The 27,624-nt window shown below is 40.4% G+C and overlaps 1 protein-coding gene across 7 annotated transcripts in view; it reads left to right on the forward strand.

Moving 5' to 3' along the window:
* The window catches only part of dmd (dystrophin), a 1,983,095-nt gene that overhangs the window by 717,889 nt on the left and 1,237,582 nt on the right, over positions 1 to 27,624 (forward strand). For 5 of the 7 annotated variants that reach the window (XM_060833515.1, XM_060833512.1, XM_060833514.1 and 2 more), the window contains exon 9: positions 1,931 to 2,041. The exons of 1 other annotated variant lie outside the window; for it this stretch is intronic. In XM_060833515.1, the coding sequence (XP_060689498.1) occupies positions 1,931 to 2,041 (111 nt within the window). Of the gene's footprint in view, positions 1 to 1,930; positions 2,042 to 26,572; positions 26,641 to 27,624 lie in introns of those variants that run through there. One more of the 7 variants, XM_060833518.1, reaches the window with a different exon arrangement.

Consider the following 27,624-nt stretch of genomic DNA (forward strand, 5'->3'; position numbering starts at 1 on the left):
AGTGAAAAAGGTTAGTTTGCAGGTACAGTAAGTAATTAGGAAAGCTGCTGGAATGTTATCATTTTTCTTTGTAAGGTGGATTAAATGCTAAGAAGGAAGTTATGCTTCCGGTACACAGGACTCTGGTGAGATCATTGTGCACAGTCCCCTTCTTTAAGGCAAGATGTAAATGCACGAGTGGCAGTTCAGAGAATATCAGACTTATACTTGGAATGAGTGGGTTGCTTTATGAATTATCAAAATCAGTCAATGTTGCTGCAATGTGCATTGCTGACACTAATTCTTTATGCACATGTCAAAGCTTATGGTTAAATAAGTTTTGGAGAACTGTTCTGACCTATTTTGCAGAAATATCCCCCCCCCTCAGCAGGATGAAAATCTTTTTTGTCGCATGTACTCATTTAGTGGCTCATTAGCAGCTTGAGAGATGTTCAAAGATCAGTATTAAAGGTATAGTATGATTTTGAAATGGCACATGACTTTTGTTACTACGCCAATACTCATTAAAAAAATAGCATTTAACATGCTCCTTTACAAGAGTTCCACCTGATACTAAATTGAATAGACAAGAAAAAGTGACTTAAATTGAGATTGGGACTTCTGCATCAATTACGCATCATCAGGCTGCTGTGATTAATTTATATTTCTAAATAGACTGAAATAATTTATAGCCTATTAATTGGTATAGAAATTGATATGTAATTCATTTGAAGATAGTTGCATCTCCCAGTCATTTTTTTTATGCAAATGCACACCAGCCGGTCAATATGAAAGCAATGGTCAGCTTCTCTACCAATTAATCTAGTGCGTAGCTATGAATTGGGATACTAAGATGTGCTAAGAGTGAACGAAAGTTAATATTTGACCAGTTCCTTCTGTTTCTTTATGAATGGACCAGGCCTTTATGACCAATAAGCTAGAAAATTAAAATGTAGATGTCTAAGCCACTAAGTCTGTGGTAGCATCTGTTTTAACCTCATGGTGGAACATCAGTCTGCCTTGCATAATCTTAACCCAAAGACATTCATTAAATGTATAGGGTGCCGATTTTACATTAGTTTTCAAAATTGATTCAAACAATCATGAAAGTTTTCACTTAATCACCATATTTCACATCCTTTGTTTATTCAAAGCATTTTCCTGCCAATGAAATATTTATGAAGTTAGCTATTGTTATAATATCTGCAAGTTTGGTAGCCAGGTTATTCCAAAACATCAGTGAGAGAAACAAACTGTTTTCCCCCTTGCAGTCAATAAGTATTAACCGGATCTTGTAGCTGACCAGCTTTGTTTTCAATTTATTAGCTTGAATGTTTAAAAAAAAATTCTGTCAATAAATGATCAACAATGAACTTTATTGAACAGCATGTATAATTAACATGAAGTCTACCTTGCTAGAAACTTAGATATTAGCCATTATTTTATGCCACTTAGTAAGATGATTAACTTTAAAGAGTATTTTTGATTGTTTTAACAGGGAATATAAACTAACAGTTCTGGAAATGACAATAATTACCTGCCTGATTCAGCAGTGTTCCAGAAACCCATCACTCACAATGTGAGGGTTTACTGCCTTTCAAAAAGGGTTCTAAGTAGATTGCTGTGAAGAAATGAGGCATTCTGCCTCCACCAGTGAAAAGTTGACACTTTTGTGTTAAATGGAAGTCGATATTAAATTTACTAATGTGAATTGTCACCTGATCTTGATGATGGTGATCGAGGGATTTTCAGCACCATTTTTCATTCATTTTTGGAATTCCGTATTTTTTTCCCAATAACGATAATCATTGCTTGTGAGCAGTATTATGGTGGAGAATTCTTGTGTTGCTAAGATTTCTTTCATTCAGTTTATATTTGTTTTTCATATTTTTCTACTTGTTCATCCCCTTTCCACAATGTTTGTGTGCTTCTCCCCATTTCCCCTTTTCAGATCACAGTCCATGTGCGCACTCCTTCACCTTCTAAACGCTACAAAAGCTATGCCTACGCACAAGCCGCTTACGTTATGTCTCCTGACCAAAAGATGGACCTCCATCCAAAGGTCTGTCATCACTGCATGGTTTTCTCAACTTGCTTGTTCTTCTCTTCTGATTTCATTCTGCATGTAACAGTGGTAGAAATGCTAACAGTGAAATGAATGGTTAATGACGTATGCTTTGAGGACTGTTCTGAGCTTTTGTATGGCTGTTCTGGACCACAGCTTTATTAATGACTTTAATTCCATTAGTCTGGTCAAATTGCAAGCAGCAGGGGGTATAATCAGTTCACACTGTATGCATTGCACTTCCATGTTGATGGATTTCTGTTATTACGGCACAAGCCTGGTGCTGAAATAACTAACTGCAATATTCTGTATTGTTTGCAAAATTAGATGAGAAATACTATCCATATCTGTTTTATTTTAATCTCAAGTATGATATTGGAGAGAATATTTTTGTCTCTTAGACTACTTGAAGCACTTAAAGTCACTTCAGAGAAATATTTCACATGGTTGTATTGTTGAACAAGCATGTGAACCATTGACTTTGAACATATCTTTTGTACTAAATGTTCTAGAATCTTAATTTAGATTTTAGAGTGCAAGGTATGAGAAAGCAAAATATTCATTAAAACTCTAAAGAGGGATTGGACGATATACTGTGACAAATCCTTGCGGATTTGGTTTGAATTCATTCATTGATCAGGAAATGATCATCTTATTAGTTGATTGCAGACATGATATAGGTTTAGGTGATCTGACACTAGCAATTTGAAGGTTGAAAGTTTGTGAAAGAAAATAGATGGTTATAAAGCATTAATTACACTAAATTATCTCTGTTAATATTTTAATAATGTCATCAAAATGGAAATTCTCAGTGACTTACCATTTCAAAGGAAGATGTAATCCTCATATTTTGATCTTAACGTGTTCTAACAAGAAGTTTGTTCTAGTTTCATGAAAGGAAACTAAAATGAGTTCTGCAGTTGTTTCAGAGAATTCAATTTTGGAAATCTTACAGTAAAATCAATATGCTTTTATTCGATTCACCATTTTCAAAATGAACATTTTGAATTATGACGAAGAAGACAATGAATACCTGAGCTTCATCTTTAAGCATGCCTGAATAAATTCCTACTTTTGATTTTAATTTTCATTTCCATTTTACATGCATCAATGACAACATAGTCGAGCAACATCCTGACAAAACTGAGTTACTGAATCACTCTTGCAGCCAATGTCTTGGACTCCTTGATTACCACCCCTTGGTATTATTTGTCCCACTAGTGGGCAAATCCTGAAGGGGTGTTGGTGCATGGAATACAATCAGGAAGGCATTTTCCTCTAACTTCTTAACATGACTCTCCTAATAATGTTGCTGTGAAACAGGGGAATCAACCCACAATCAACGAAGTGTACCAGGGACCAAGCCAGAAGCAACATGAGACATATCTAAAGATGAAGGGTCAACCTACAGCACAGGGCAGCACAAAAATTGGAAGCACCATCTGATGGACAGAAGTGATCCCGCAACTCTCCGATCAGTTCAAAGCTGTTGCAAGGGATGGTGGATATTAAAACAACTAATTAGAGAAGGATGCTCCATAATTATAGCCCATCCTGAATAATTGTGAAGCATGCAAAAGACAAAGCTAAAGCATTTGTAACTATTGTCAATGAGAAGTACTGTCTAGATGGTCCATCTTGTGCTCCTGCAGAGGTCCCTATCATGAAAGATGTAATTTTTCAGCCAATTTGATTCAGCAAAATGATGTCAGTGGGAGGTTGGGGTGGGGTTTGCGGGAGGCAAGAGCTTGTGGCTACTGCTGGAATCACCCCTAACACAATGGAAGGTGGTTGTGGCTATTGGAAGTTAATCATCTCAGTCCTGGGGCATTTCTGCAGGAGTTTCCCAGGTAACGTCCTAAGCCAAACCATCTTCAGCTGCTGCTTCAATCACTGCAACACCATCACAAAGTCAGTAATGGGGTCAGTATTCCCTCTAAATTGGCAGCAGCTGGGAAGTTCCACATGTACCAATCATGTTGCCAGTGCATTGGCTTCCACTTCCAGAAGCTGCTGTCGCACTCAGACCTCAGGTCTGCACATCAGAAGACATTATCAGGAGGAGCAATGGTGGAGGGATGTTCAGCGATAATTGTACAATGTTTAATAACTGCGGATGCAAGAACCAAACAATATTGGGACGTAATAATTGGCAAGCAATGTTTACACCAAGAATATGCCAATTAATCACCATTACCAACATGAGGGAATTTAACCAAATCCTTTTGACTTTCAATGGTGAACCACTTCCATCAGCATTCTGGGATACTGTGAACCTATTATACAAACACTATGCACTTAACTTCTGAATTCTCAAACCTGTCCACCATCAACAAAGCACGATTCAGGTGTCTGACGGAATGCTCCCTACTTGTTTGGTTGAGTGCAGCTCCAACAACATTTGAGAAGCTTGACACCATCCAAGGGAGAACAGTCTGCTTTATTATTATCTGAAACACTGCCATGAACATTCATTTCTTCCATCACTGACACATAGCGACCTTCAATACCACCTTTCAATACCACCTTCTACCTCCCAAAATGGAAAGGGCAGCACACAAGTGGAAAGACTGGTAGCCCTAAGTTTCCAGCAAACTACACACAATTCCGATTCAAAACTGTATCACTGTTTCCTCACTGTTAAAACCCTAGTGCTCCCTTCCTAACAATGCTGTGAATGTATCTTCACAATACGGACCACAGCAGTTGTCAGCCACTCTCTCAAAAGCAATTAGGAACGTATGATAAATGTGGTTCCAGTCACTGGTGCCTGCATCCCTTGAAAGTCTTTTTTTAAAAAGGCCTATCAATTTAGATTTTGACAAAGCCAAAACAACTAACTAAATCTTCTCAAAACGCGCCACAGCTAAATAAAATTAGATTTTTGCTGAATTTACTTTGAGAAGCTTGGCTTCACATTCCACTATTCTATCCCCTTGAATGCCACACATTCATAACCTTGCTTGTATTCTCATCATAAACCTGGCTTGGTTTTGTGGCAAAGTGCTCAGCCATCATGCCAGTGGGGTACTTACCACTTAAGGTTTGTTATTTCTTCTATCAGAACGTTCATCATGCATTCTCAATGCAGTGTGAGATATGTGATTCTTATGGGATATTCCTACAGGTCATGCTTGGGTCTTTTAATAGTTGACCAAATGTTTTGAATTTTGCATCGCTTCTTTGCTCTTCAAAAAGGAAAAGAATACTTGTCCTAATACTGGTGACTTTAATTAGTGATGTATCTTTCTTGTTGGTTGCATCTAAAATTGCTTTAACGTTACGTTTTATTCGGGATGCCAAAAGCATACAAATGATCTTTCCTTTGGATTATTTTAACCATTACAACTCCACTACCAGGTTTGATGGAGAAATGAGGAATTAAATATGCAGAAAGCATTTCTGAAGGTGATCTCGCTATGAATGATTTGAAAAATACCTACACTAAAGTTTTTTAAATGGCAGTAACGCGTGCTTGTTTTTTGAAATATAGTGCTTGGTATTGCAACTGTAAGTCTCAGTAGTTTGGAGGATGTGGTAGAAACTTGGTGATGTGCTAAGAAATAGTGAAATGAATATTTTTTTAAAAATTGTGAAATGAATAATGTTTTTGTTAATCAGGATAAATGGAGAATAGTCAAGTGAACTTTAATCTTAAAAACATTCTTTAAAAATTACACTCACGTTATTGTAACAAAAGGACTATTAAGTAGTCATTTGCCAGTACAAAACCCGAGTATTGCAGAAAAAAGACACATTTTGTCTGCACTGCTTTTCTTCTGCATTTATCAGGACGCTTGCAGAATTATCAATGTAAATACTATTTGAGAAGAAAGTATTGATTGATTGCCAGGTGGATTCAGCAGTTAGCCAAAGACTGGCCATTAATTGCCAAGCGTTCTTTAAATTTAAACCAGACAGGATGACTTGAATAGGTCAAGGCATTGCCCTGAGGAATGAATTTGAATGTCTGCTGCCTATTTTGTTAAGTTGAAATAGATGCAGTGTAACTACTTGTTATTTTTAATCTGTGATGCACAAGGCACTGTCCATTCAGATATATTGCTTCCAGAATGTGTAAGAACATGAGAAATGGGAGAAGGAAAGGTCATTTGATGCACTGAATCTGTTCTACCAGTTAAGATGATCATGTTTATCTTGACTTCACTTTCTTGCACTCAGTCCCATAGTCCTTTACTCACCAATCGTGTCATCCCACAGTGTGGAAACATGACACTTTAAATATCTGTCTAACTCTGTTTTAAATATATCAACTGACACCCAATACAGATCTCAAGAATAGAGAATTTCAAAAGATTAACAATCCATAGAACAAAGAATCATTTTCATCTGAATTGGAGGATTTCTTATTTTAAAACTCTGCTTCATTGTTCTGGATTTCCCCATGAGGGGAAACATCCACTCAGCATGTACCTTAACAAACCACCTGAAAATATTGTTCAATTAGATTGCCACACATTCTTCAAGAGACCAATGAGAATGGGCTCAACCTTTCCTCATGAACCAATTCTTTCATTCCAGGAATCAATCTTGTGACACTTTTCTGAATTGCTCCCAGTGTTAGTATGTCACTGTTTAAGCAAGATATCAAAATTGTAATTATTATTGGTGCTATCTCACCAAGACCTTGTACAAAGGCAATTTACCTTGCTTACTACTCACCGTACCTGCATACTAACCTTTTCAGTTTTATGTTAGAGGATATTCAGATCTCTGTGTGCTTTAATATTACAAGACAGCTACTTTAATAATAATCTGCTTCTCAAGACTTCCGATCAGAGCAGATAACCTCACCTTTTCTCTCATTAAACTCCACCTGTCAAATCTTTGTCCACTCACCAAACCTATCCACTCACCTAAACCATCTAATGCACCACTCCACTGTATGGAGTGAATTTTGCTGCCAACTTCATGATGATGACCCAATCGCAGATGTACACCGAGCCGAACTGGTTTGGTATTTCACCAGCAGTGTCCTGTTCATTGGTTGTTTTCAGGACAAGCGTTTGAAAACCGTGGAAGTGTTCACATCCCGTGAGGATAATTAGAGGGCTGGCAGCTTTAGGACCCAGCAGCACCATGTTGTAGCATGTCCAGCTAAATAAATGTGTAATAACAAACTCAGGACTCTAAGGGTTTAAGGGAAACGACTACTGGGAGGAGTTGTTAGGACCATGAATGTTCCCTTTCCTGTGCTTGATTTGAATGAAGGAACCGAGTGGTACAGACTGGATGGGCGAAATGCACTCTCCTGTACTGTGTGATTTATGACCCTCTGTTTGGAACTGAACCGCTGGGGCTGAATCCTCACCTTGGACTGCTGGGGGTGGGGGTTGGGGGGGGTGGGTGCTGGTTGGTGGGGGGGGGGCACCTCTGACTCCAGCAAAATGCCTGTGGCACCACATAATTGTTCCAATCAGCCCCATATTCTCATGAATTGACTGTCTGTTTTCATGGAGTTAGCAGCCACATTGAACCTTTGCCTGCCACCATTTATGTCGTGCCAGGAGATATGCTGCATTACCAGCCCCCACTCCTCTTCCTGCTTCAAGGGCCTATACAATTCAGCTCTTTGTATCAGCAATTTGCTTTCCTTCCCAGTATATCATCATTATGTTTGACTACATTTCATTCTGTCCCTTCATCCAAGTCATTAATATAGATTTTAAATGGTTTTGGCCCTAACATTGCTATCTATGCTTCCCAGTTACTTTGCCAATCAGAAAATGCCCAATTTATCCCAATTCTCCATTTCCTGTAACTCCATCAATTTCCTATCCATGCTAATATATAATTCCTGACACCATGAGTGGTTATCCTGTGCAGGAACCTTTTATGTGACTCCATGTGGAATGCTTGTTGAAACTGATCTGGTTCCATTTTATCTGCCCAGCTTTGTTACACCCTCAAAGAATTTTAATAAACAGGATTTCCCTTCCTTAATGCAAATTGTCTTTGGTTGATCATATTTTTTACTTTAAAAATGACTAGTTATGGATTCCAATGTTTTGCCAATGATAAATGTTTCGACTTTTGTTCACTTTTGTTATGGGATGTGAGCACCATTGACAACGTTTGTTGTCTCCTTCCAATTGCTGTTAAGAGTGTGCAATGAAAGGTGCAAAATCTTTATTCCACTGGTACTAAGTATCGATTTCAGACTTCACCATGTTGAAGAAAATCAATCATTTAACCTCATTCGCTGCTTTTAAGTCCCCTCAAATATGCAATCCGTTCTGAAAAGAAAAGAGAATATTGTGTTCATAATCCCATATCAAAGTGAATCTTTGAATGTTGTTTTGGAATTGTTAATAAACTATGAATCTGCATAGTGTTAATTTTAGGTTATGGAAGTGGTTAAGTAGTAATGATGCTGTAATGATATTACTTAGTATATCTATTTGCATATATATTGAAACTGCAAGCATGGATTTTCTTTTTACTTCCATGGAACAGGTATATGCTTTTTTTTTGCCAAATTTTAAAGAGGAATGGGTTTCTTGAATTTCTACATATCTTCCCTTCTTTTCATAAACATTTGCGTCTCTACTGTAAAGTCATAGAACACTTACTGCATGGCAAGACCATTCAGGGAGTGAAAATGGGGTTTTTGTGTCCTGTGCACTGTGTTTCAATGGACAGCTGAGGTTTAGGTTTCCATGATGTACTATATGCACTGCCCCCCTTTCCATTACCAATGAGAATATAACCAGTCAGGAAAAAGCATGGATAGTTTGGCACTGGCCTAGTTTGTCCCTGCCGCTTTTGAAGGTCTTGGTATTTTCTGAACATGTTCATCCAGCCCACTATCTCTGCTGTTGTTCTTTTATTAAGGGGTGGGGAATGAATGTAGGCCATTTGCTTATTAACAAATTAGGAATTTGTTAACGTTCCACCCATTAATTAGTGTAATTTTTTTTCTCTCAAATTGTGATAGCTTTAAGCTCCTCCCTCCTTCCTGTCATAATTCGAATATAATGTGTCTTTGATATCTCCAGGAAGTGTGTGATATGTACTATGACTTAGTATGTTGAGTGTTATTTACAATGGTATATGAAACAAATAAGAACTCAGCTGCAATAAAAAAAGTAAAATTGTAGTAAATTTCAATATATGATGGTGTAGAAATTCCTGTAGCAATACACCGCTTAATTTGAAAACAAAATCTCACCATTCTGATTGTATGCATGCAATGGAAGATGCTGGAAATGTGAGAGGAACTTCATGAATATCAGGTCCAATAGTCTATGGCCCCAAACAATGGAGGTTAATGATAGGGAAATAAACAAAATTGCAGAAAGCTGGAACCAGAGTGCATTAGAGTTGAATTAGATAAAGAGAGAGAGATAATTTGGATTTTAAAAAGTAGAGACTGGAAATTTAAGAAAAGAGTTGCAATTTAGATTATCTGTAGGATCAATTTTCTTACTATGAGATTTTGCACCCAGAATTGTTCTATTTTGTGGTTTTCAAGACTGAATTTCACATAATAGCCATATATATCATTACCATGTCCTTGTGCTAGGAAATAAATCAGCATGACATATCTTTCATGAGATTCATTTATATTTATGGCACAGAGCAACAATTGCGCAAAACTCATCAGGAAGTAGATGGTAACTTACATTTCAGCAAGACTAATTGCAGTCCACCATAAATAGTCCAGCAGTTTAGCAGTTTGTGGTGATTCATAACTCATGTGGTATCATCGTAGGTTGCTGTTTGTTTCTACAGTGATTGGAGGGTTCTTGCAAGTTGTCTTTATATTTACAGCAACCTCTATGATTCAGCATACACATTCCTGTAGAAATGCTTGTACAATCAGTTCGTGCCAATAAGATTCCAGTTGTTAGTAATGGATACTGACTAACATGCCAGATCAGAGCAGATAAAATTGCTACAGGTTAAGGACTGCATTTTATAAATGCAAAATATCAACTTGCTGAGACACGTGTATGATTCAATTTACTGAAGATTTTCACAAGTCTGAAACAAGTCGCAGTAAACACTCTGCCTAATTGTTGCTCTACTTTCCTTTCTTGCAGCTTATCTTTAGGTTGAGTTCTGGGTGTTTTATGATAATGTGACCGTCTCCAATAGCTTCCAAAAACTATGTTCATGTCGAGTTCATTTGCTATTTTATCCTGAAGAAACTATTTAATAGTCTTTAACCGATCTGGCTCTAGGCTAGCTAACAAAAGAAAATTAGTGAGTGAAAAGAATGAAGCATTAGAGTGACTCTAAGAAATAGGAAGTAGAGCTAATGAACCACTTACTTGTGTAATTGAACATTATTGAAATAAATAATATCTATCAACTGGCTGCAGTTAACCACTATGGAAAGGAAGCACTTATTCAATCTGCATTCAACATCTTTAGAAGCAATTTATTGAAGAATTTTCTTTTCATTCAAGTTTAGAGTGAAACTGTTTGTTTGAGTATTCTCGATATAATACATGGGAGCCCAAAAGTAGATACTCTTTTGACACACTAATATAACAGGATCTTCAGTTGATTTGAGCTATAAATGTGGTACTGTATGTCATTTCAGAACGAGTCATGTTGGACTCCAAACATCATTTAGGTGAAAGTGAGGACTGCAGATGCTGGAGATTAGAGTCAAGATTAGAGTGGTGCTGGAAAAGCACAGCAGGTCAGGCAGCATCTGAGGAGCAGGAGAATCGACGTTTCAGGAAAAAGCCCTTCATCAGGAATGATGCTGAAAGCCTCAGGGGTGGAGAGATAAATGGGTTGGGGGGTGGGGCTGGGGAGAAGGTAGTTGAGAGTGAAATAGGTGGATAGAGGAAGGGGTAAAGGTGATAGGTCAGAGAGGAGAGCGGAGCCGATAGATGGGAAGGAAGATTGACAGGTGGGACAGCCTCATTCCTGATGAAGGGCTCCTGCCCAAAATGTCAATTTTCCTGCTCCTCAGATGCTGCCTGACCTGCTGTGCTTTTCCAGCACCACTCTAATCTTGATTCCAAGCATTGTTTACCCTGGTCTCTCCAACGATGCTGCCAGACCTTTTGAGTTTTTCCAGTCCTTTCTGTTTTTGCTTTAGATAACGGTTGGCTTGATTCTCTGAAGTGAGGACCAATGGAGAATTAGATCTTTGCATTACAGAAGTGGAATCTAGAAAACTAGACATTCCACACACACTGCTTAGATGTTTGTTATGATAATAGACTGGTTTCTTGGCACAAATGACCACTTAAGCACTCGAGATGATGTACTGGCTACAGGCGTAGATGCGCTGTCTACAATACTGTTGAAGACAAAAGAGAACTGGCTGGCTAACAGGAAACAGAGGGCATATTTTTTTTCCTCAGCTGGCAGGATGTAACAACTGGACTTCCGTGAAGAATGGTGCTAGGACTTCAACTGTTTACAATTTATAAAATGCCTTCACTAAAGGGATGCCAAATTTGCTGACCATACAAAAAGACAGGTAGAAAAGTGAGTTGTAAATAGAACCAAAGGAGTTGACAAAAGGATGTTAATTGATTAATTGAGTGGGCAAAGACCTGGCAAATGGCACATAATATGTGGAAATGTGCAATTGTCCATTTTAGCAGGAAGAATAGAAAAATAAACAAGCATATTACCAATGGTGATATGGAGGGTGAGAATTCTAAGATACAGATGATCTGGGTTTCCCAGTGCCTGAATCACAAAGGTATAGCAAGTAATAAGGAAAGCTAAAAGAATGAAATCAAAATACTACAGTTGCTAGGAATCTGATTCAAATACAGAGAAGGCTGGAGAAACTTGGCAGGAGTGGCGGCATCTGTGGAGAGAAAGAATTATATTTTATGCCTAGTATCAGGTATCTGTTCTAATTAAAAAGTCATTTCCTAATCCAGGATCTCAGGAAATAACAAGAAAGAAAGAATTTATTTCAAAAGAACAGTTGTCTCTCTTGATGAAAATTTGAGATTCATGTTTATTAGATTTTATTTTACTGGAATCTACCTGAATTGGCAGAGAGAACTTCCTTTTTCAAGTGAAAAATAGGGAATTGAAGGTCCTCCAGTTAAGATGATGGACTGAGAGCAAGAGTCTTTATAAATGGCAACATCTTCCACGAAGGATATCCAAAGATATAAGAACCTTCAGTGGAGAATCGAGATGCAGAGACAACAGTCATCAAACAACAAACCTACCATTTTTCCAAGTTTGAATGAAGTGTATTCCTGAGAAAAGTGTGAAATATCCAGATTGCTTGCACTTGCAATGGCAGATGTTTGAGGGAAGGTGGGTTAGTGATACATGTACATGATAAAATTATTTAGCTATGTGGAAAAAAGCTTAGGGGGGATGTTAAGTGAAGTAATGGTTCCACAGAGGTTGATGTTTATGTTACATTGGCTATACACAACTGTTAATGTCAGTCTGCGGTGGGGATGATAAATGCTATGCTAGTGTTCAGAGACAGTAGATCTATCAACCAACTCTTTAGTTCCGAATAATTATGCTTTATCAAATGTAATTGCACTTACTGCTGTAATACAGGAAGAGTTTTCTTGTTTAAGAAGAGTACCTCTTCAGTAGATATTCTATGATGGTGTATCCTGTACCATGAATCAGTAGATATGCCCAGGACACAGTGAGGTTAAAGGTGAATGGGTGACAGTGAACTATCTTAAACAACCCTTACTCAATACCATGTACTGGTCAAGATGACAAATACCACAAGGGGCCAGCTGTGGACATCTGGGAAAATGGGAAAATGCAAAACTTGTCTCTGTGATTTAGGAATATCATCATTGACTTTAGAGGTTTAATGTAGGCTGAAGTCAACAGCTCATGAGCTGAGTGACAGTCTTGGGGGAAAGGTGCAGTATATGAAGTCAATTGCTATTTCTAGTAGTTAGACTTCATCAACAGTGATGTCATATTGAATGGAATGCTTGAAGGAAAACAGTTCTATCAATGTCCAGCTCAGTATTGCCTCTGAACAGAGTATAAGTAGTTAACAAGTGATAATCTAGTGCCCAGTCCTTGTATATCTGAACCTTTCAGAACCTATTCATGACATTTGCAGATCTGGTTTATTGTCATAAGGAAGAAAAACTTGACTTGGCCTAGTGTGAATGTTACTGGGGTGACAGGATTACCCTTTGAGGAGATCTTGAATTGGTAAAGCTTATAATCCGTTGAGTGTAGAAGAATAAGAGTGATTTAATTGAAATAGGTGAAAAAAGATCAGTGGCTTGACAGAGTAGCTGCTGAGAAAATGTTTCTCCTGGCTGTTGTACCTGGAAAGCAGAGTCAGTATCTCAGAGTAAGGGGTCAACTATTTAGGAGGAAAAAACTGTTAACTTGGGACACTAAGAGAATTCTGAGGATTTACAAAGAACTGAGCATTTTTAAAAATATGAATGATTTCTGGGTACTAAGGGAATTAGGGAATATGAGAATTGTGCTCGAAGGGAGATTTGAGGTTGAAAGCAAGGTTTTGTTGAATGATAGAGCTAGCAAAGAGGGCCCACTGTTGCTTCTGCTTATCTTCTTGTGAATCTTTTCTGCTCTGCAAATTTGCCAAATAAATTACTCAATTATATCAAATCAATAGAATGTGAAACAAATAGCAATCCTAATGGATCACTTAGCTGTGAAACATACTGCATAACAGCATTATGAGAGCATCTTCATTATACTGATTACACCTGTTTCACTTTGAGGGCACCACAGATGATGGCCACCTCCTACAAATGTGTTTTCTTTATTACAAGGACATCAGTCGGGGTAGCAAGGATGCCAGTATGCTGAGCGAAGTGGTTAGCTTTGAATGCTGGTTTGAAAATGAATATTTCATCCAAATTCTCCTCTTGGTAATAATTTTATCTTTTTCCTGTTGGTCAACTTTTAATTATTTTTAGCCACGTGTGCCCCTGTTGCTCAACTAAGAGGAAAGCCTGCTGTCTATCTCTGTTCTGTGAGTTATAGCAGAAGACAAAACAATAGGCAAAAGTGAACTGTTACTTTAATCAGTCATGGCTGTTCGAAACGTTTAGTTTGAGTTATGTCATTTCTTAATGACGTAATTTCTGATTAGAGAGGTATTGTCTTGGAAATTGTGTGCACAGCCCATCACAGTGTTCCACATTGTCTTAAAGGTCCACGGTGTTGCATCACCAGTCTCCTTCCATTGTAAGTACCCGACTGATATTTTTAAACAAGATTGGGAATTGGCAGTTAGCTAGTGACGGGGATGAGGATAAAGTAATTTAAGAACTGCTTGTGTTCTGGGAGAGAACCTCAATGTTTCATGTAATTAAAAAGTCAGGTTGACTTATCATCCATTCCCATAAGAAAGCAGACCGGCAACTGGCCGACAGACTTGTGCTTCCACCACTATGAACAGATTTAGAGGAGGTGCACCAGATAATTTGACTATGGCTTCACTTACCTCTCTACAGGACTGTGCCTGACCTCCTTTCCCCTCTGTTTTTTTTTGTATATATGTTACATAGAAATATTAAACTTAAAGTACCTAGAGCTTAAAATCTTAGACCACAGAATTTGGCTCCATTGTGCTGCTTGAGCTGGTGCTCCGATTGGGTGGTGCAGCCCTGCCATCCTCTTCTATACAGGTGGCACAGCCCTCCACTAACACAATGTGGGCACTGGAGGCTACACAACTCGTCAGGCCAGGACATCGAATAGTTACTTCAGTCGATGTTTGCATAATTTCCATACTTGGATTGGGCAGGTCCACTGAATGTGTTCTCTTGTCACTCAGCAGTAAATAGGAATTCAGATGGAAAAGAGATCGCTCCACTCAGGTAATTTAAAGAGGCACTCGATCAAATTGCAGGTAAAATGTTTTTGACTATTATTTGCTATTCCAGAGTTTGTGAAAGGGTGTAGACTGTTTTGGGAGGCATTGCTGTCAATTCCTGGATTTTGCAGGGATTGTTGCCGCATTTGCACAGAGTGAAGCTGATGTTTGGTGACCTGGAATGCGTATTGGAGCTGTCACTGTAATACCTCTGGGATTGCAACATGATGGGGCAATAGAGCAGAAGTTAGCGAGGGAGGAGGTGAAAGAAGTGGAGACTTTCTGGAGGCACTTGGATGCTTTTGCTCCTGCTGGACTGTCTCTGAGCATGTACAAACTCTGCATCCCCTCGAATAATATCTCTTCTTCATCACTTCTGCTTTACATGCCTTGTTCCCATTCATCTGCCATGTTCCATCATTTCTTTCCTCCTGGACATCCTGGAATAAAAACCATTGTCAAACATCTCGATGTTACATCTTTGTCCAAAAACACATCTAAATTTTACAAACAAAAAATAATTTATTTACCTTCGGTGCCTACCTTTTAAGTGCCTCTCTCTGTCCTAGTGGTCTTTGCTCGATGCCACACAGATAGTTTGAAGGCCAGTGAGTTAGATTGCAGGGAGACTACTGATCATCTGGCAAGTCAACTTCACAAAGATGTGAGTGGTGCTGGAAAAGCACAACAGGTCAGGTAGCATCCGAGGAGCAGGAAAATCGACCTTTTGGGCAAAAGCCCTTCATCAGGAATATTCCTGATGAAGGGCTTTTGCCCAAAAGGTCGATTTTCCTGCTCCTCGAATGCTGCCTGACCTGCTGTGCTTTTCCAGCACTACTCTAATCTAGACTCTGGTTTCCAGCATCTGCAGTCCTTGTTTTTACCTCACAAAGACGTGAGCCTTGTGAGCCCAGCTTTTGGACTGTACACCTTGCAGTGAAGGCCGTAATTCGGGCTGGTTGGAGATGCAATTTCAAGTTCATTCCACTTTGGCCGTGGCATCATGGAGCACATCATTGCTGTACTCTTGTTTCAGTGTTCATGCTTCTAGCACTGCCACTTCTGAGTGAGCTTGAGATTGCATCTCCAACCAGCCAACTACCTTTTGCTAGGCCATAGTCGGGTAATTGGGCTATATGTTGGAGGACTGCTGTCAGATTCAGCAGGCCGGTATGAACATGGAATCCGCAGCCATGGGAGCAGCAGTCTGACCTTACCGAGCAGCAAGCTGGGCTTCTGCGGCTTCATGCTGAGATTCCAGTACAGCTTGCAAATTTTGGCTCATGTGACACAGCAAAGGTTTGAGACATTGCCCACTGATTGCTGCACTGCATTTGAATTTAGAACTGTTTTTGTGGAGTTGACCACCAGTTCCTTGCAGGATAGGATGGAATTCCAAGCTGAAAGTTGATGCTGCAATCCCACCTGTGCGTATACCTGCCAATAAACCAAGCGTTGTTACATTTTACTGATCTGAATTTTTCAGTAGGTAACCCCACTGAAGTTCTCACCTTCATGGAGAACATGTGCAATTACATCCTCTGGTGAGTCGACACTGCTGCTTTTATCCCAGGCCCTGCCTGCAACCTGTTTGTATCCAAGGTCACAGCAGATGCTGCTTCTGAGCTGCCTTCATAGATTTCAACCCAAGTTTCATGGCTTCTTGTGTTTCTGCAAGAAGGTTTCACAGTATCTGCCAAATTGGACTCAGAAATCCAGAACAAACCTGACCAACAGGACAGGTGCATGGAGATGTGGTAGCTGAGTATCAAACACTAAGACAAAGAACATAGAACATTACCTCACAGTACAGGCCCTTCAGCCCTCGATGTTCCCCCGACCTGGCATACCAATCTGAAGCCCATCTAACCTACACTATTCCATGTACGTAATTATGCTTGTCCAATAATGATTGAAATGTACTTAAAATTGGCAAATCTACTACCGTTGCAGGCAAAGCATTCTACCCTCTTACTACTCTCTGAGTAAAGAAACCACCTCTGGCATCTGTCCTATATCTATCACCCCTCAATTTAAAGCTATGCCCCCTCGTGCTCGCTGTCACCACACTTGGAAAAAGGCTCTCCCTGACCACCCCATCTAACCCTCTGATTATCTTATATGTCTCTATGAAGTCACCTCTCAACCTTCTTCTCTCTAGTGAAAACAACCTTAAGTCCCTCAGCCTTTCCTCATAAGACCTTCCCTCCATACCAGACAACATCCTAGTAAATCTCCTCTGCACCCTTTCTAAAGCTTCCATATCCTTCTTCTAATGCGGTGACTAGAACTGTACACAATACTCCAAGTGCGGCCGCACTAGAGTTTTGTACATCTGTAGTATAACCTCATGGTTCCGGAACTCGATTCCTCTATTAATAAAAGCTAAAATATTGTATGCCTTCTTAGCAACCCTGTCAACCTGGGTGGCAAATCTCAAGGATCTGTGTACCTGGATACCAAGATCTCTCTGCTCATCTACACTACCAAGAATCTTACCATTAGCCCAGTACTTTGCATTCTGGTTACTCCAACCAAAGTGAATCACCTCACACTTGTCTGCATTAAACTCCATTTGCCACCTCTCAGTCCAGCTCTGCAGCTTATCTATGTCTCTCTGTAACCTACTACATCCTTCATCACTATCCACAACTCCACTGACCTGAGTGTCGTCTGCAAATTTATTAACCCACCCTTCCACACCCTCATCCAGGTCATTAATAAAAATGATGAACAGCAGTGAACTCAACACCAACCCTTGTGGTACACCACTGGTAACTGGACTCCAGGATGAACATTTCCCATCAACCACCACCATCTTTCAGCAAGCCAATTACTGATCCAAACTGCTATATCTCCCACAATCCCTTTCCTCCGCATTTTGTACAATAGCCTACTGTGGAGAACCTTATCAGATGCCTTGCTGAAATCCATGTACACCACATCAACCGATTTACTCTCGTCTACCTGTTTGGTCACCTTCTCAAAGAACTCAATAAGGTTTGTGAGGCTCGACCTACCCTTCACAAAACCGTGCTGACTGTCCCGAATCAAATTCATCTAATCAAATAGGATTAGAAATCCTATCTCTTATAACCTTTTCCAACACTTTACCAACAACTGAAGTAAGGCTCACTGGTCTATAATTACCAGGATTGTCTCTATTCCCCTTCTTGAACTGGGGAACCACATTTGCTATCCTCCAGTCTTCTGGCACTATTCCTGTAGACAATGACGATTTAAAGATCAATGCCAAAGGCTCGGCAATCTCCTCCCTGGCTTCCCAGAGGATCCTAGGATAAATCCCATCCGGCCCAGGGGACTTATCTATTTTTCACACTCTACAGGATTTCTAATACCTTGTCCTTGTGAACCTCAATCACACCTAGTCTAGTAGCCTGTATCTCAGTAATCTCTTTGACAACATTGTCATTTTCTAGAGTGAACGCTGTTGAAAAGTATTAATTTAGTACTTCCCCTATCTCCTCTGACTCCACACACAACTTCCCACTATTATCCTTGTTTGGCCCTAATCTTACTCTCCTCATTTTTTTATTCCTTAAATACCTATAGAAAGCCTTAGGGTTTACCCTGATCCTATCCACCAACAAGTTCTCATGTCTCCTCCTGGCTCTTCTGAGCTCTCTCTTTAGGTCTTTCCTGGCTACCTTGTAACCCTCAAGCACCCTAACTGAGCCTTCACATCTCATCCTAACATAAGCCGCCTTCTTCCTCTTGACCAGGGATTCCACTTCCTTCATTAACCACAGCTCCCATGCTCTACAGCTTCCTCCCTGCCTGACAGGTACATACTTACCTAGGACACAGTAGCTTTTCCTTGAATAAGCTCCACATTTCTAGTGTGCCCATCCCCTGCAGTTTCCTTCTCCATCCTATGCGTCCTAGATCTTGCCTAATTGCATCGTAATTGCCTTTCCCCCAGCTGTAACTCTTGCCCAGTGATATACACCTATCCCTTTCTATCACTAAGGTAAACATAACAGAATTGTGATTGCTATCACCAAAGTGCTCACTTACTTCCAAGTCTAACACCTGGCCAGGCTCATTACCCAGTACCAAATCTAAGGTGGCTTTGCCCCTTGTTGGCCTAGCTACATACTGTGTCAGGAAGCCCTCCTGCACACACTGGACAAAAACTGATCCATCTATAGTACTCGTAGTATAGTGTTCCCAGTCAATATTTGGAAAGTTGAAGTTCCCCATGACAATCTCCCAGTCTGTCTCACTCCTATCGAGAATCATCTTTGCTATCCTTTCCTCTACATCTCTGGAACTATTCGGATGCCTATGGAAAACTCCCAACAGGGTGATCTTTCCTTTCCTGTTTCTAACTTCAGCCCATACTACCTCAGTTGACGAGTACCCAACCATCCTTTCTGCAACTGTAATACTGTCCTTGACCAACAATGCCACACCTCCCCCTCTTTTACCATCTTCTCTGTTCTTAGAGAAACATCTAAATCCTGGAACCTGCAACAACTATTCCTGTCCCTGCTCTAATCATGTCTCTGAAATGGCCACAACATCGAAGTCCTAGGTACCAACCCATGCTGCAAGTTCACCCACCTTATTCCAGATGCTCCTGACGTTGAAGTAGACACACTTCAAATCAACTTCTTGCTTGCCAGTGCCATCTTGTGTCCCTGAAACTTGATTTTGGACCTCCCTACTCTCAACCTTTTCTATACTCGAACTACAATTTTGGTTCCCATCCCCCTGCTGGATTAGTTTAAACCCACGCCAATAGTCTTAGCGAATTCAGAATTCCTGAAGAAGGGCTCATGCCCGAAACATCGATTCTCCTGCTCTTTGGATGCTGCCTGATCTGCTGTGCTTTTCCAGCAACACATTTTCAGCTCTTTTACCTTAGGAGTGACTACCTCCCTGTAACTCCTCTCAATAACCCCCTCTGCCTCCCACATGATCCAAAGGTCATCCAGCTCCAGCTCCAGTTCCCCAACGTTTCCCCAATTTTCGAGGAGCTGGAGTTGGGTGCACTTCCCGCAGATGTAGTTAGCAGGGGCACCAGTGGTGACCCTTACCCCCCACATTCTGCAGGAGGAACATTCAACTGCCCTAACCTCCATTCCCACTATTCTAAATTCCCAAAGAGACTGATGAAAAAATGAGGAATTAAAATAAAAACTTGTTACCTTACCAATCTGGCACACAGGTCCTTTTTTTTGGTTAGAGGAGGATGGGTGGGAGACACTACCCAAGTAGTGTTTCGGGTAGTGCAATCGTACAGATATATGACTTCCCAGAAGTCCTTTGCTCCTCCCTCGCCGCTCCGGCAAAATGGAAGCCCGACTCCCGAGGTAAGTCCCTTTTAATGCGGGAAAACTCACCCTTCCCAGCAGCCCTCACTTCACCTCTCCTTCTCTCCTCACCGCTCTGGCAAAATAGAGCATGGTGATGTGTATCCCCAAATGGCAGTTTCCTCCATTCAATTTGAACTTGATACATTGTGGGGACTGTAACCCACCTTCCTGATCATTGACTGGGGTCATTCTAGTATTGCCAGATGTCCATTCACCTTATTTTGCCTGAAAGGTGTTCCTTTACTGACCAGTGGGTTTATTGTTTGGAAAGCTAGCTTCCCTTTTACTCATGTTACTTCGCCCTGAGAAGGGACAGCTGCGGAGACTGCCTGCTGCCCTCCTGAGCTGCACCTGCCATTGATCTCTGGGCGATGCAAGGTTTTGCCCTTCATTGATAATGGATAATTGAGCTTATACAGATGCCCAACAGTGGAGTCACCATTTCACCAACTTTACTGGCTTGCTGAACTCTGCCTGTCAAAACTTAGAGGTCAGCAGCAATGCTTCCTGACATGCCATTCTTGGATGATATCAAACTTGGAAACCTGAGCAAAATGCACTAAAGAATTGTTCTGTGAATAGGCAGGGAAAGCTTAACTGGAAGTCATTTTGAAAATACTCCCAGGTCCCCACTCAGAGAACAGCACTCTCTCTTAGGAAGACACTTGGCTAGCCATTTACTTCTTGAAACTTAGTTATTTTCAACCTTTTATTAATCATTTCTGCCCTTTTCTTATTGTGTTCAGTGGTTTGGTTTATCATCTCCCAGCTTTCCAGTTAATGATCACCAATTTCAGACATGGTTACTGCAGGTATATTTCCACTTGCAGTTTAACGGTCTTTTTTTATTGACTAATTTTCGATTGACTATTTGATTGATTTTGATTGATTACTTCCTGGTTTTGCAGTTAATCATTTCCTTTTCCAGACTTAACTTCGCAGCATTATTTCCCAAGTTAATCATTTCCTTGGTTTTTGATTAACTATTTCCCATATCAGATATACCTTTTCAAGCAACTTTTGACTTTTTGGTTAATCATTTCTCATTTCTTTCTTATTTTGATCAAATATGCTTTCATATCTTGTTCAAATTATTTGACATCCACAACAAGTTCACAGTAAGACAAAAAAAAATTACAGGTGTATAAATTGTGTAACATACATTTATTTTGAAAGAACATTGCGTGAAAGGAGTCTCTGGAGGTTTCAATAACTTTGGAACAGTTTGCTAGTTCAAAAAGTTGCCAGTTCAAAAAGTTTGAGAACTGCTCTAAGTGGCATACATTGTCAGTATGTGAGCTATTGGCTTTGAGATTGAGAGTGAGAGAAGTTTTTTGACTGTCACTATCTTGCTGCTGTTCTTCCACTGCCTGGCCAGGTTACCGTTCTCTATTACCTGAAAGGTAGAGTTGTGGCAATGGAAGTGGAAGAAATAGGAGCTGCATGTTTCATTGATCTGCTGCTGGGAAATCCAAGTGAAATTATAGAATCTGGGTGGGTGCAAGATTTTTGTTCTCACAGTTTTCACTCCTATTGTTATCCACTGCCCCAATTGTGACTGCTGCAGTGGAGTGAGGTTGTACAGCCATGATTGTCACCACCAGTTAGGTCCTGCAACTCTGGTTATGCACCACCTTGTTCTGCAAGAGAGAATATATTTTGTCAGTGGGTATGAAGCACTGTGTTACAAACATACAATCATTTAGCAGGAGTAAGCTGTAAAAGACCTTGAGTCTGCTTTGCCATTCAACAAGATCATTGCTGACCTGTGGTTGAATATTGTGACTGTTGATTGAATAGCTATTGGTGAATGCAGATTGTGAGATATAGGTATGAAGCTTGCAGTGGAGCAGTGTGAAAGAGAATGGGTGAGACTATGAATGCTACATTTCAATGTTGATTGATGGAGATCATTGTAGGTGAATGATGCGGATGTGCTGAATTGAGCAGTATGCAAGCCTAGAAGGAATTTGGTATTGGATGATAAATTAACTTTAACCTATTTTGTGAGGTCATTCAACTTCTTGTGGTTCTGTATCCAGGTCCTGGGGTTATGCCTCTGGCATTGACTGTTACAGCTGTTTACTCTCCTGCATGGCGTGGTTGAAGGGCCTGTGGCCCCCGATAAATAGAAGGTATTTATCCTCTTGGCACTGCCTCCAACAAAGTGTCAAATACACTGTTGGTGAACCTCTGAGTGTACTCTGTCCTGTTGCAGCATTTTTCAGTATTCTTACGCTCACTGTGCTCTGCTACCAGTTTGAGCAGCTGCTGCATCCAGAATTCCCCTCGCATTTCTGAGGTCTAGTATGGTTTCAAATGGTGCTACTGCTGGGCAAACATGGACCCCTTGTTGAGGCATTCAGTCTTTGAGCAATGCTGTCATGCAAATCAGTAGGAACTGCTGTGTTCACATGCTGCTGACATCAGAAGCAATGATAGCAGGATAGTTCCAATTTGGGACGCAAGTGTCTGTTTTTGGGCCTTGTCCAATCTCACATTCTTTGCTCATAAATCAATAAAATGCAGCACAGATTTTGATATTTCAAAGAATTGTTCTTTTTGCAATATCTGTGATAGTGTTGATTTTAATTTCACTGCAGTTGAGTTGAGTTGAAATTAATGTTTATATTCAGAAGAAAAAATCTCCAAAACATATAGCTGAAATGAAGATAGCATTATAAACAGAGATGAGTGCCATAGCATATATGAACAGATTGAGGTAGCAGTGTGTTGCTGGCCAGTTGTGATGTGAAATACCAACAGGTCGAATGAAAACTCCTTGGGAATAGGTACTCTGTTTTTATTCATTTGTGGGATATGTCCATTCACTGGCAAGTCCATTGTTTATTGACCCATCGCAAGCTGCCTTTGAGGTTGTGATGAGCAGCTTTGTTGAACAGTTGCAGTGATGTAGATCCATGCAAAGGGCGATTGAGGTGGAAGTTCCAGGATTGGAACAAGCAAAAGTTCCAAGGTAAGGATGCACATAGGATGATGAGAAAGTGAAGAATGCACAGTCCATGAATAAAGATGCACATGGACCTGGCCAAATTTATTTTATTGTTTTCATTTGTAAGGGTGATTGAGGAAAAATAAAGTGTTGGTGTATGGTGCCAGTTTGCTTTGCACTTATGTTCCAGAGGATCCAACATGATAGCCTCAAGTCCTTCAAAGGAACAGGCTGGTTTAACTGAATTACTTCAGTCTGTGTTGGATCAACCAGCAGCTTCAAAGACAAATGATATGAGGTTTAGATGTAGATAGCTGCACCGAGTGATCATATTGCAAACCCCATTGTGCATTATTCTAGAGTGGATTGTTGAGCTCTGCTGAGAGTACAGCTCTGGTTATATCATTCCCAAAGACTTCATCATTGTAGGACACTGCTGGAAACTCAATAAGAGTAGCATCTGCAACAATTTGCAGAAAGAAAATGGACAGTGCAGTCAGGTAGAAAAATATTGAATTATTTTAATTCAAGTTAGATGATATGTAAAGTAAGTGAGCATGAAATTTGGAACAGCGGTGTCACTGGAAGTGACCTTACTGATGCTGATCACATTCATTAGGCTGCGCATTGTTTCGTATGGCTCATTTCACACATGATCTTGAACAAAGCACTCATGGGCAACTTCTGCAAGAACTGGAAGCAACTGAACTTGCCATATTATGATAACTCAGCTGTCACACAATTTACAGGTGAATCCAGCAAATTTACCATTGCTAACAAAAAATAAAACTTTCAACAATCCAGCAAAAAAACAAGCCTTGTGTTAAACAGTCAGGCATACAACTTGCAGTTGAAATAACGCTGGACAACTCCTGTTTCACACGTTGTCTGGAATTAATGTGGACTGTTTTTGGGGAGTATTCAAGTGAATTTCTGGAGTTGGTAGAGAGCATTGCTGCATCCTTGCACAAAGCAATTAGTAACTTGGTCATTAGAAAAGCCTGAACAAGCATTGGAGCAGCTGTTACAATGCTTCTTGATCTGCCACACAACAGAGACATAAAGAGGCTTACAGAAGTAGAGAGCTCCATAGACTCCTCCATTCTCATTGACAATGACAGCAGGCTAACTGATGCAGAATCTCAATCTGCAATCCTATTAAAACCCCACCTTAGGTCCCTATGTCAGAAGATGGCACTTTACACTTGTCCTCTGGTGAGTTGGTATGTGAGCCTTGGGTGGCTGGGTGGGTGCCGGTGTCAATTAGCTGAGTTGGCTGGATGACGAATTTGCAATGAAATAACAGGGACATCAACAGTGTGTGTTCACTTTCTCCGTTGGCTGAGTTAACCACGAAAGACTCTCCTTGTCCTCGCTCCTTTGCAACTGCCTGAGCAATGATGACCCTCAGGTTAAACCACCACCAGTAGGGTCTCTCTAAAGAGAGAGCAGCTCTATGGGCTGGTAAGACTATGGTGATTTTACCATTTATTTTCCCACGAGTTATCTCTGGTGGGTTGCAGCCCAGTTCTGCCCAATGGCTAACCACTTGCTGATTGCAACTCTCTGATGATGCAGTGGATTTAAGCCATGTGTTTATCCTAGTTTCTTCGAAGAGACAGATTAAATGAGAGGTGTCGAGCAGCCTATGGTAATGTAAACAACTTGTGAGAGCTAGGGTTTTTTTATAAGTTGGAACAATAGAAGCCGCCTGGATCCTCTCATAGACCATGATTTCCAGTTTCTTTTTAGTTTCCACTTCTCCCAGACTCCAGCAGCTTCTGCTGAATCTAAAAGCTATTTTCTCTTCCTCTCTCTGTTAAAGATAGAAGCTGGGGTTTTAGCTTCCTATTGCAGGGGTTGAGTGCAAGACAGTCAGTTTTCTGAATTTCTCTTTTTGCCAAGGGTGTGTTTATGGGATGTTAATCAATTGGAACAGTTAATTAGTAATAGTTACTGTATCTATTACTCTGTCACTAAATAAGTTAAGTTATTCTAAGTCCTTTCTTTTGTTGTATTTTAACTGTAGTGTTTGAATAAATTGTGTTTTGCTTATTGTTGAGTAGTTTGATCAGTTGAATTGCATCTAGAACACAGCATTTTACATTTGCCTTTAAAATAAGAAAATATCCAGGTGGAGGCTACCTCAAATATTTTGATGGGGTCTAGTCCATCATATCTATTCTAGCTTCCAAACTTACAGAGCCTGTGAATGATCTAAGTGGCTGAGTGTGTCTGGTCAAATCCATAGAATCCCGATAGTGTGGAGGCAGGCCATTGGCCCATCGAGTCAGCACCAACCCTGTAAAGAACATCCCACCCAGATACCTCCCTCAGTCCCTGCATTTCCCATGGCTAATCCATCTAGCTTGCGTATCCCCAGATAATATGGGCAATTTAGCATGGCCAATCCACCTAACCTGCACACCTTTGGTCTGTGAGAGAAAACCAGAGCACTCTGGGAGAATATGCAAAGAGATGGTCGCCTGAGGATGGAATTGAAGCCGGATCTCTGGCGCTGTGAGGCAGCAGTGCTAACCATTGAGCCACCGTGTCACCACTGTACCACTCATATTTGGTGGGATATCTTCATCTGTGGTATGTGTTTCTCTACCTCCTCTTTCTCAAGTTACTGTGACAGGTAGGGAGCAGTTGTTCAATATCTAAAAGCAGAAAATCAGATATCCAAAAGGTTATTGTGAGGAATGGGGCTGGGGAAGGAAACAAGAGATCCACAGTCATACCACTAGCAGCATTGACCATGTCACAGACAGCTTTTTAATAATATCTTTGAGAGAAAATCTGATGTCCTTAGCCGATCTGGCCCACATGTGGCTCCAGACCCTCAGTATTTCTTTCTCTTAATGTCCATCTTGGCAATTTTGTCGTGTGTGATATATGGTGAGATGCCCACATTTCAAGATTAAATTTAAACAAACGCTGGATAAATTTAGTAAGTCTAGCAGCATCTGTGAATGGAGCAACAGAGTTAACATTTCAAATCCAACATGATACTGCTTTAGAACTGTTCAGACAATATGAGAGTGTGTGCTGTTAGGATAAGTGATCTTCTCCACTGCTAACATGTTCTGATCATAATCGTACACCCTTGGCATGAGATAGGGATTTCTGGCACAGGCAGAATCTCCGTTTCCTTTATTATGATTCAAAGGCGAAAGTTATGACATGCATTTGAGTACAAGTCCATGCAGCAATGGCATGCCTGACTCTGAACCAGCAACTAATATACAATCATTGACAAACAGTAAATCATGGACTATGACCTTGCAGACTTGCCTCGAGTTGTTTCTGATTGAGCAGCCTCCTATCCATGCAACATCTGGATGCCAGGAAAATCATCATGGAAAGAGTTAGAGAGCATAGTGAGGAAAGCTGGCTGAAGAGGCTCATGATGGCATCCAGGCCCTGTTTAACTCCAGTAGTGACTTGGAATGGTCGGGAATGAGAGAGAAGACACACGGTCATTCAGGACACTGTGAGCATGCTTTCATGGAGCTGTTGAATTCCTCAATATGTTTCAAAAGCTGTCTTTTTGGTAATGTCAGTAAGCTGACAGTGAGGTCCATCTTTTGTTTTTGGATTTTTTTTCTGAAGTTTCCTGAATATAAAGAATATTTTCTGTTCCCTTGATCTTTTTCTGAAACTGTATTGATTGTGTGTGCTGAGATCCACATCATGTTGTGTTGGTTCCTGAGGGCGAACTTGCTCTTGTGTGTGTGAGAAGAGCCACCTTCTGGTCTTATGAGAAGAGTCTTGGCAAAGTGTGATTGATTACATCTGTGAAACTAATTCTCATTATGAGAATAAGCTGTTCATTGCAGCCAAGACTTCTCTCTCTCGCATTTTTGCTTAAAGTCATAGAGTCCTAGAGATGTACAGCACAGAAACAGATCGTTTGGTCCAACTTGCCCATGCCAAGCAGTTATCCTAAATTAATCTAGTCCTATTTGTCAGCAATTGACCCAAATCTCTCTTAGTCCTTCCTATTCATATGCCCATCCAGATGCCTTTTAAATGCTGTAATTGTCCCAGACTCCACTATTTCCTCTGGCAGCTCATTCCGCACACACACACCACCCTCTGTGTGAAAAAGTTGCCCCTTAGGTCCCTTATAAATTTTACCCTCTCACCCTTAACCTATCCCCTCTAGTTCAGGACTCCCCCACCCAGGGAAAAGATCTTGTCTACTTATCCATACCCTTCATGATTTTATAAACCTCTATAAGGTCACTCCTCAGCTTCTGATGCTCCAGGGAAAACAGCCCAGCTTTTTCAGTCTCTCCCTATAACTCAAATCCTCCAACCCTGGCAATTTCCTTGTAAATCTTTTCTAAACCCTTTCAAGTTTCACAACATCCTTCCGATAGAAAGGAGACCAGAAATGCATACAACATTCCAAAAGCGGCCTAACCAATGTCCTGTACAGTCACAATGTTATCTTCCAACTTGTGTGCTCAAT

The sequence above is a fragment of the Hemiscyllium ocellatum genome, chromosome 12, assembly GCF_020745735.1.
Source record: "Hemiscyllium ocellatum isolate sHemOce1 chromosome 12, sHemOce1.pat.X.cur, whole genome shotgun sequence".
In the NCBI taxonomy this organism is placed as follows: domain Eukaryota; kingdom Metazoa; phylum Chordata; class Chondrichthyes; order Orectolobiformes; family Hemiscylliidae; genus Hemiscyllium; species Hemiscyllium ocellatum.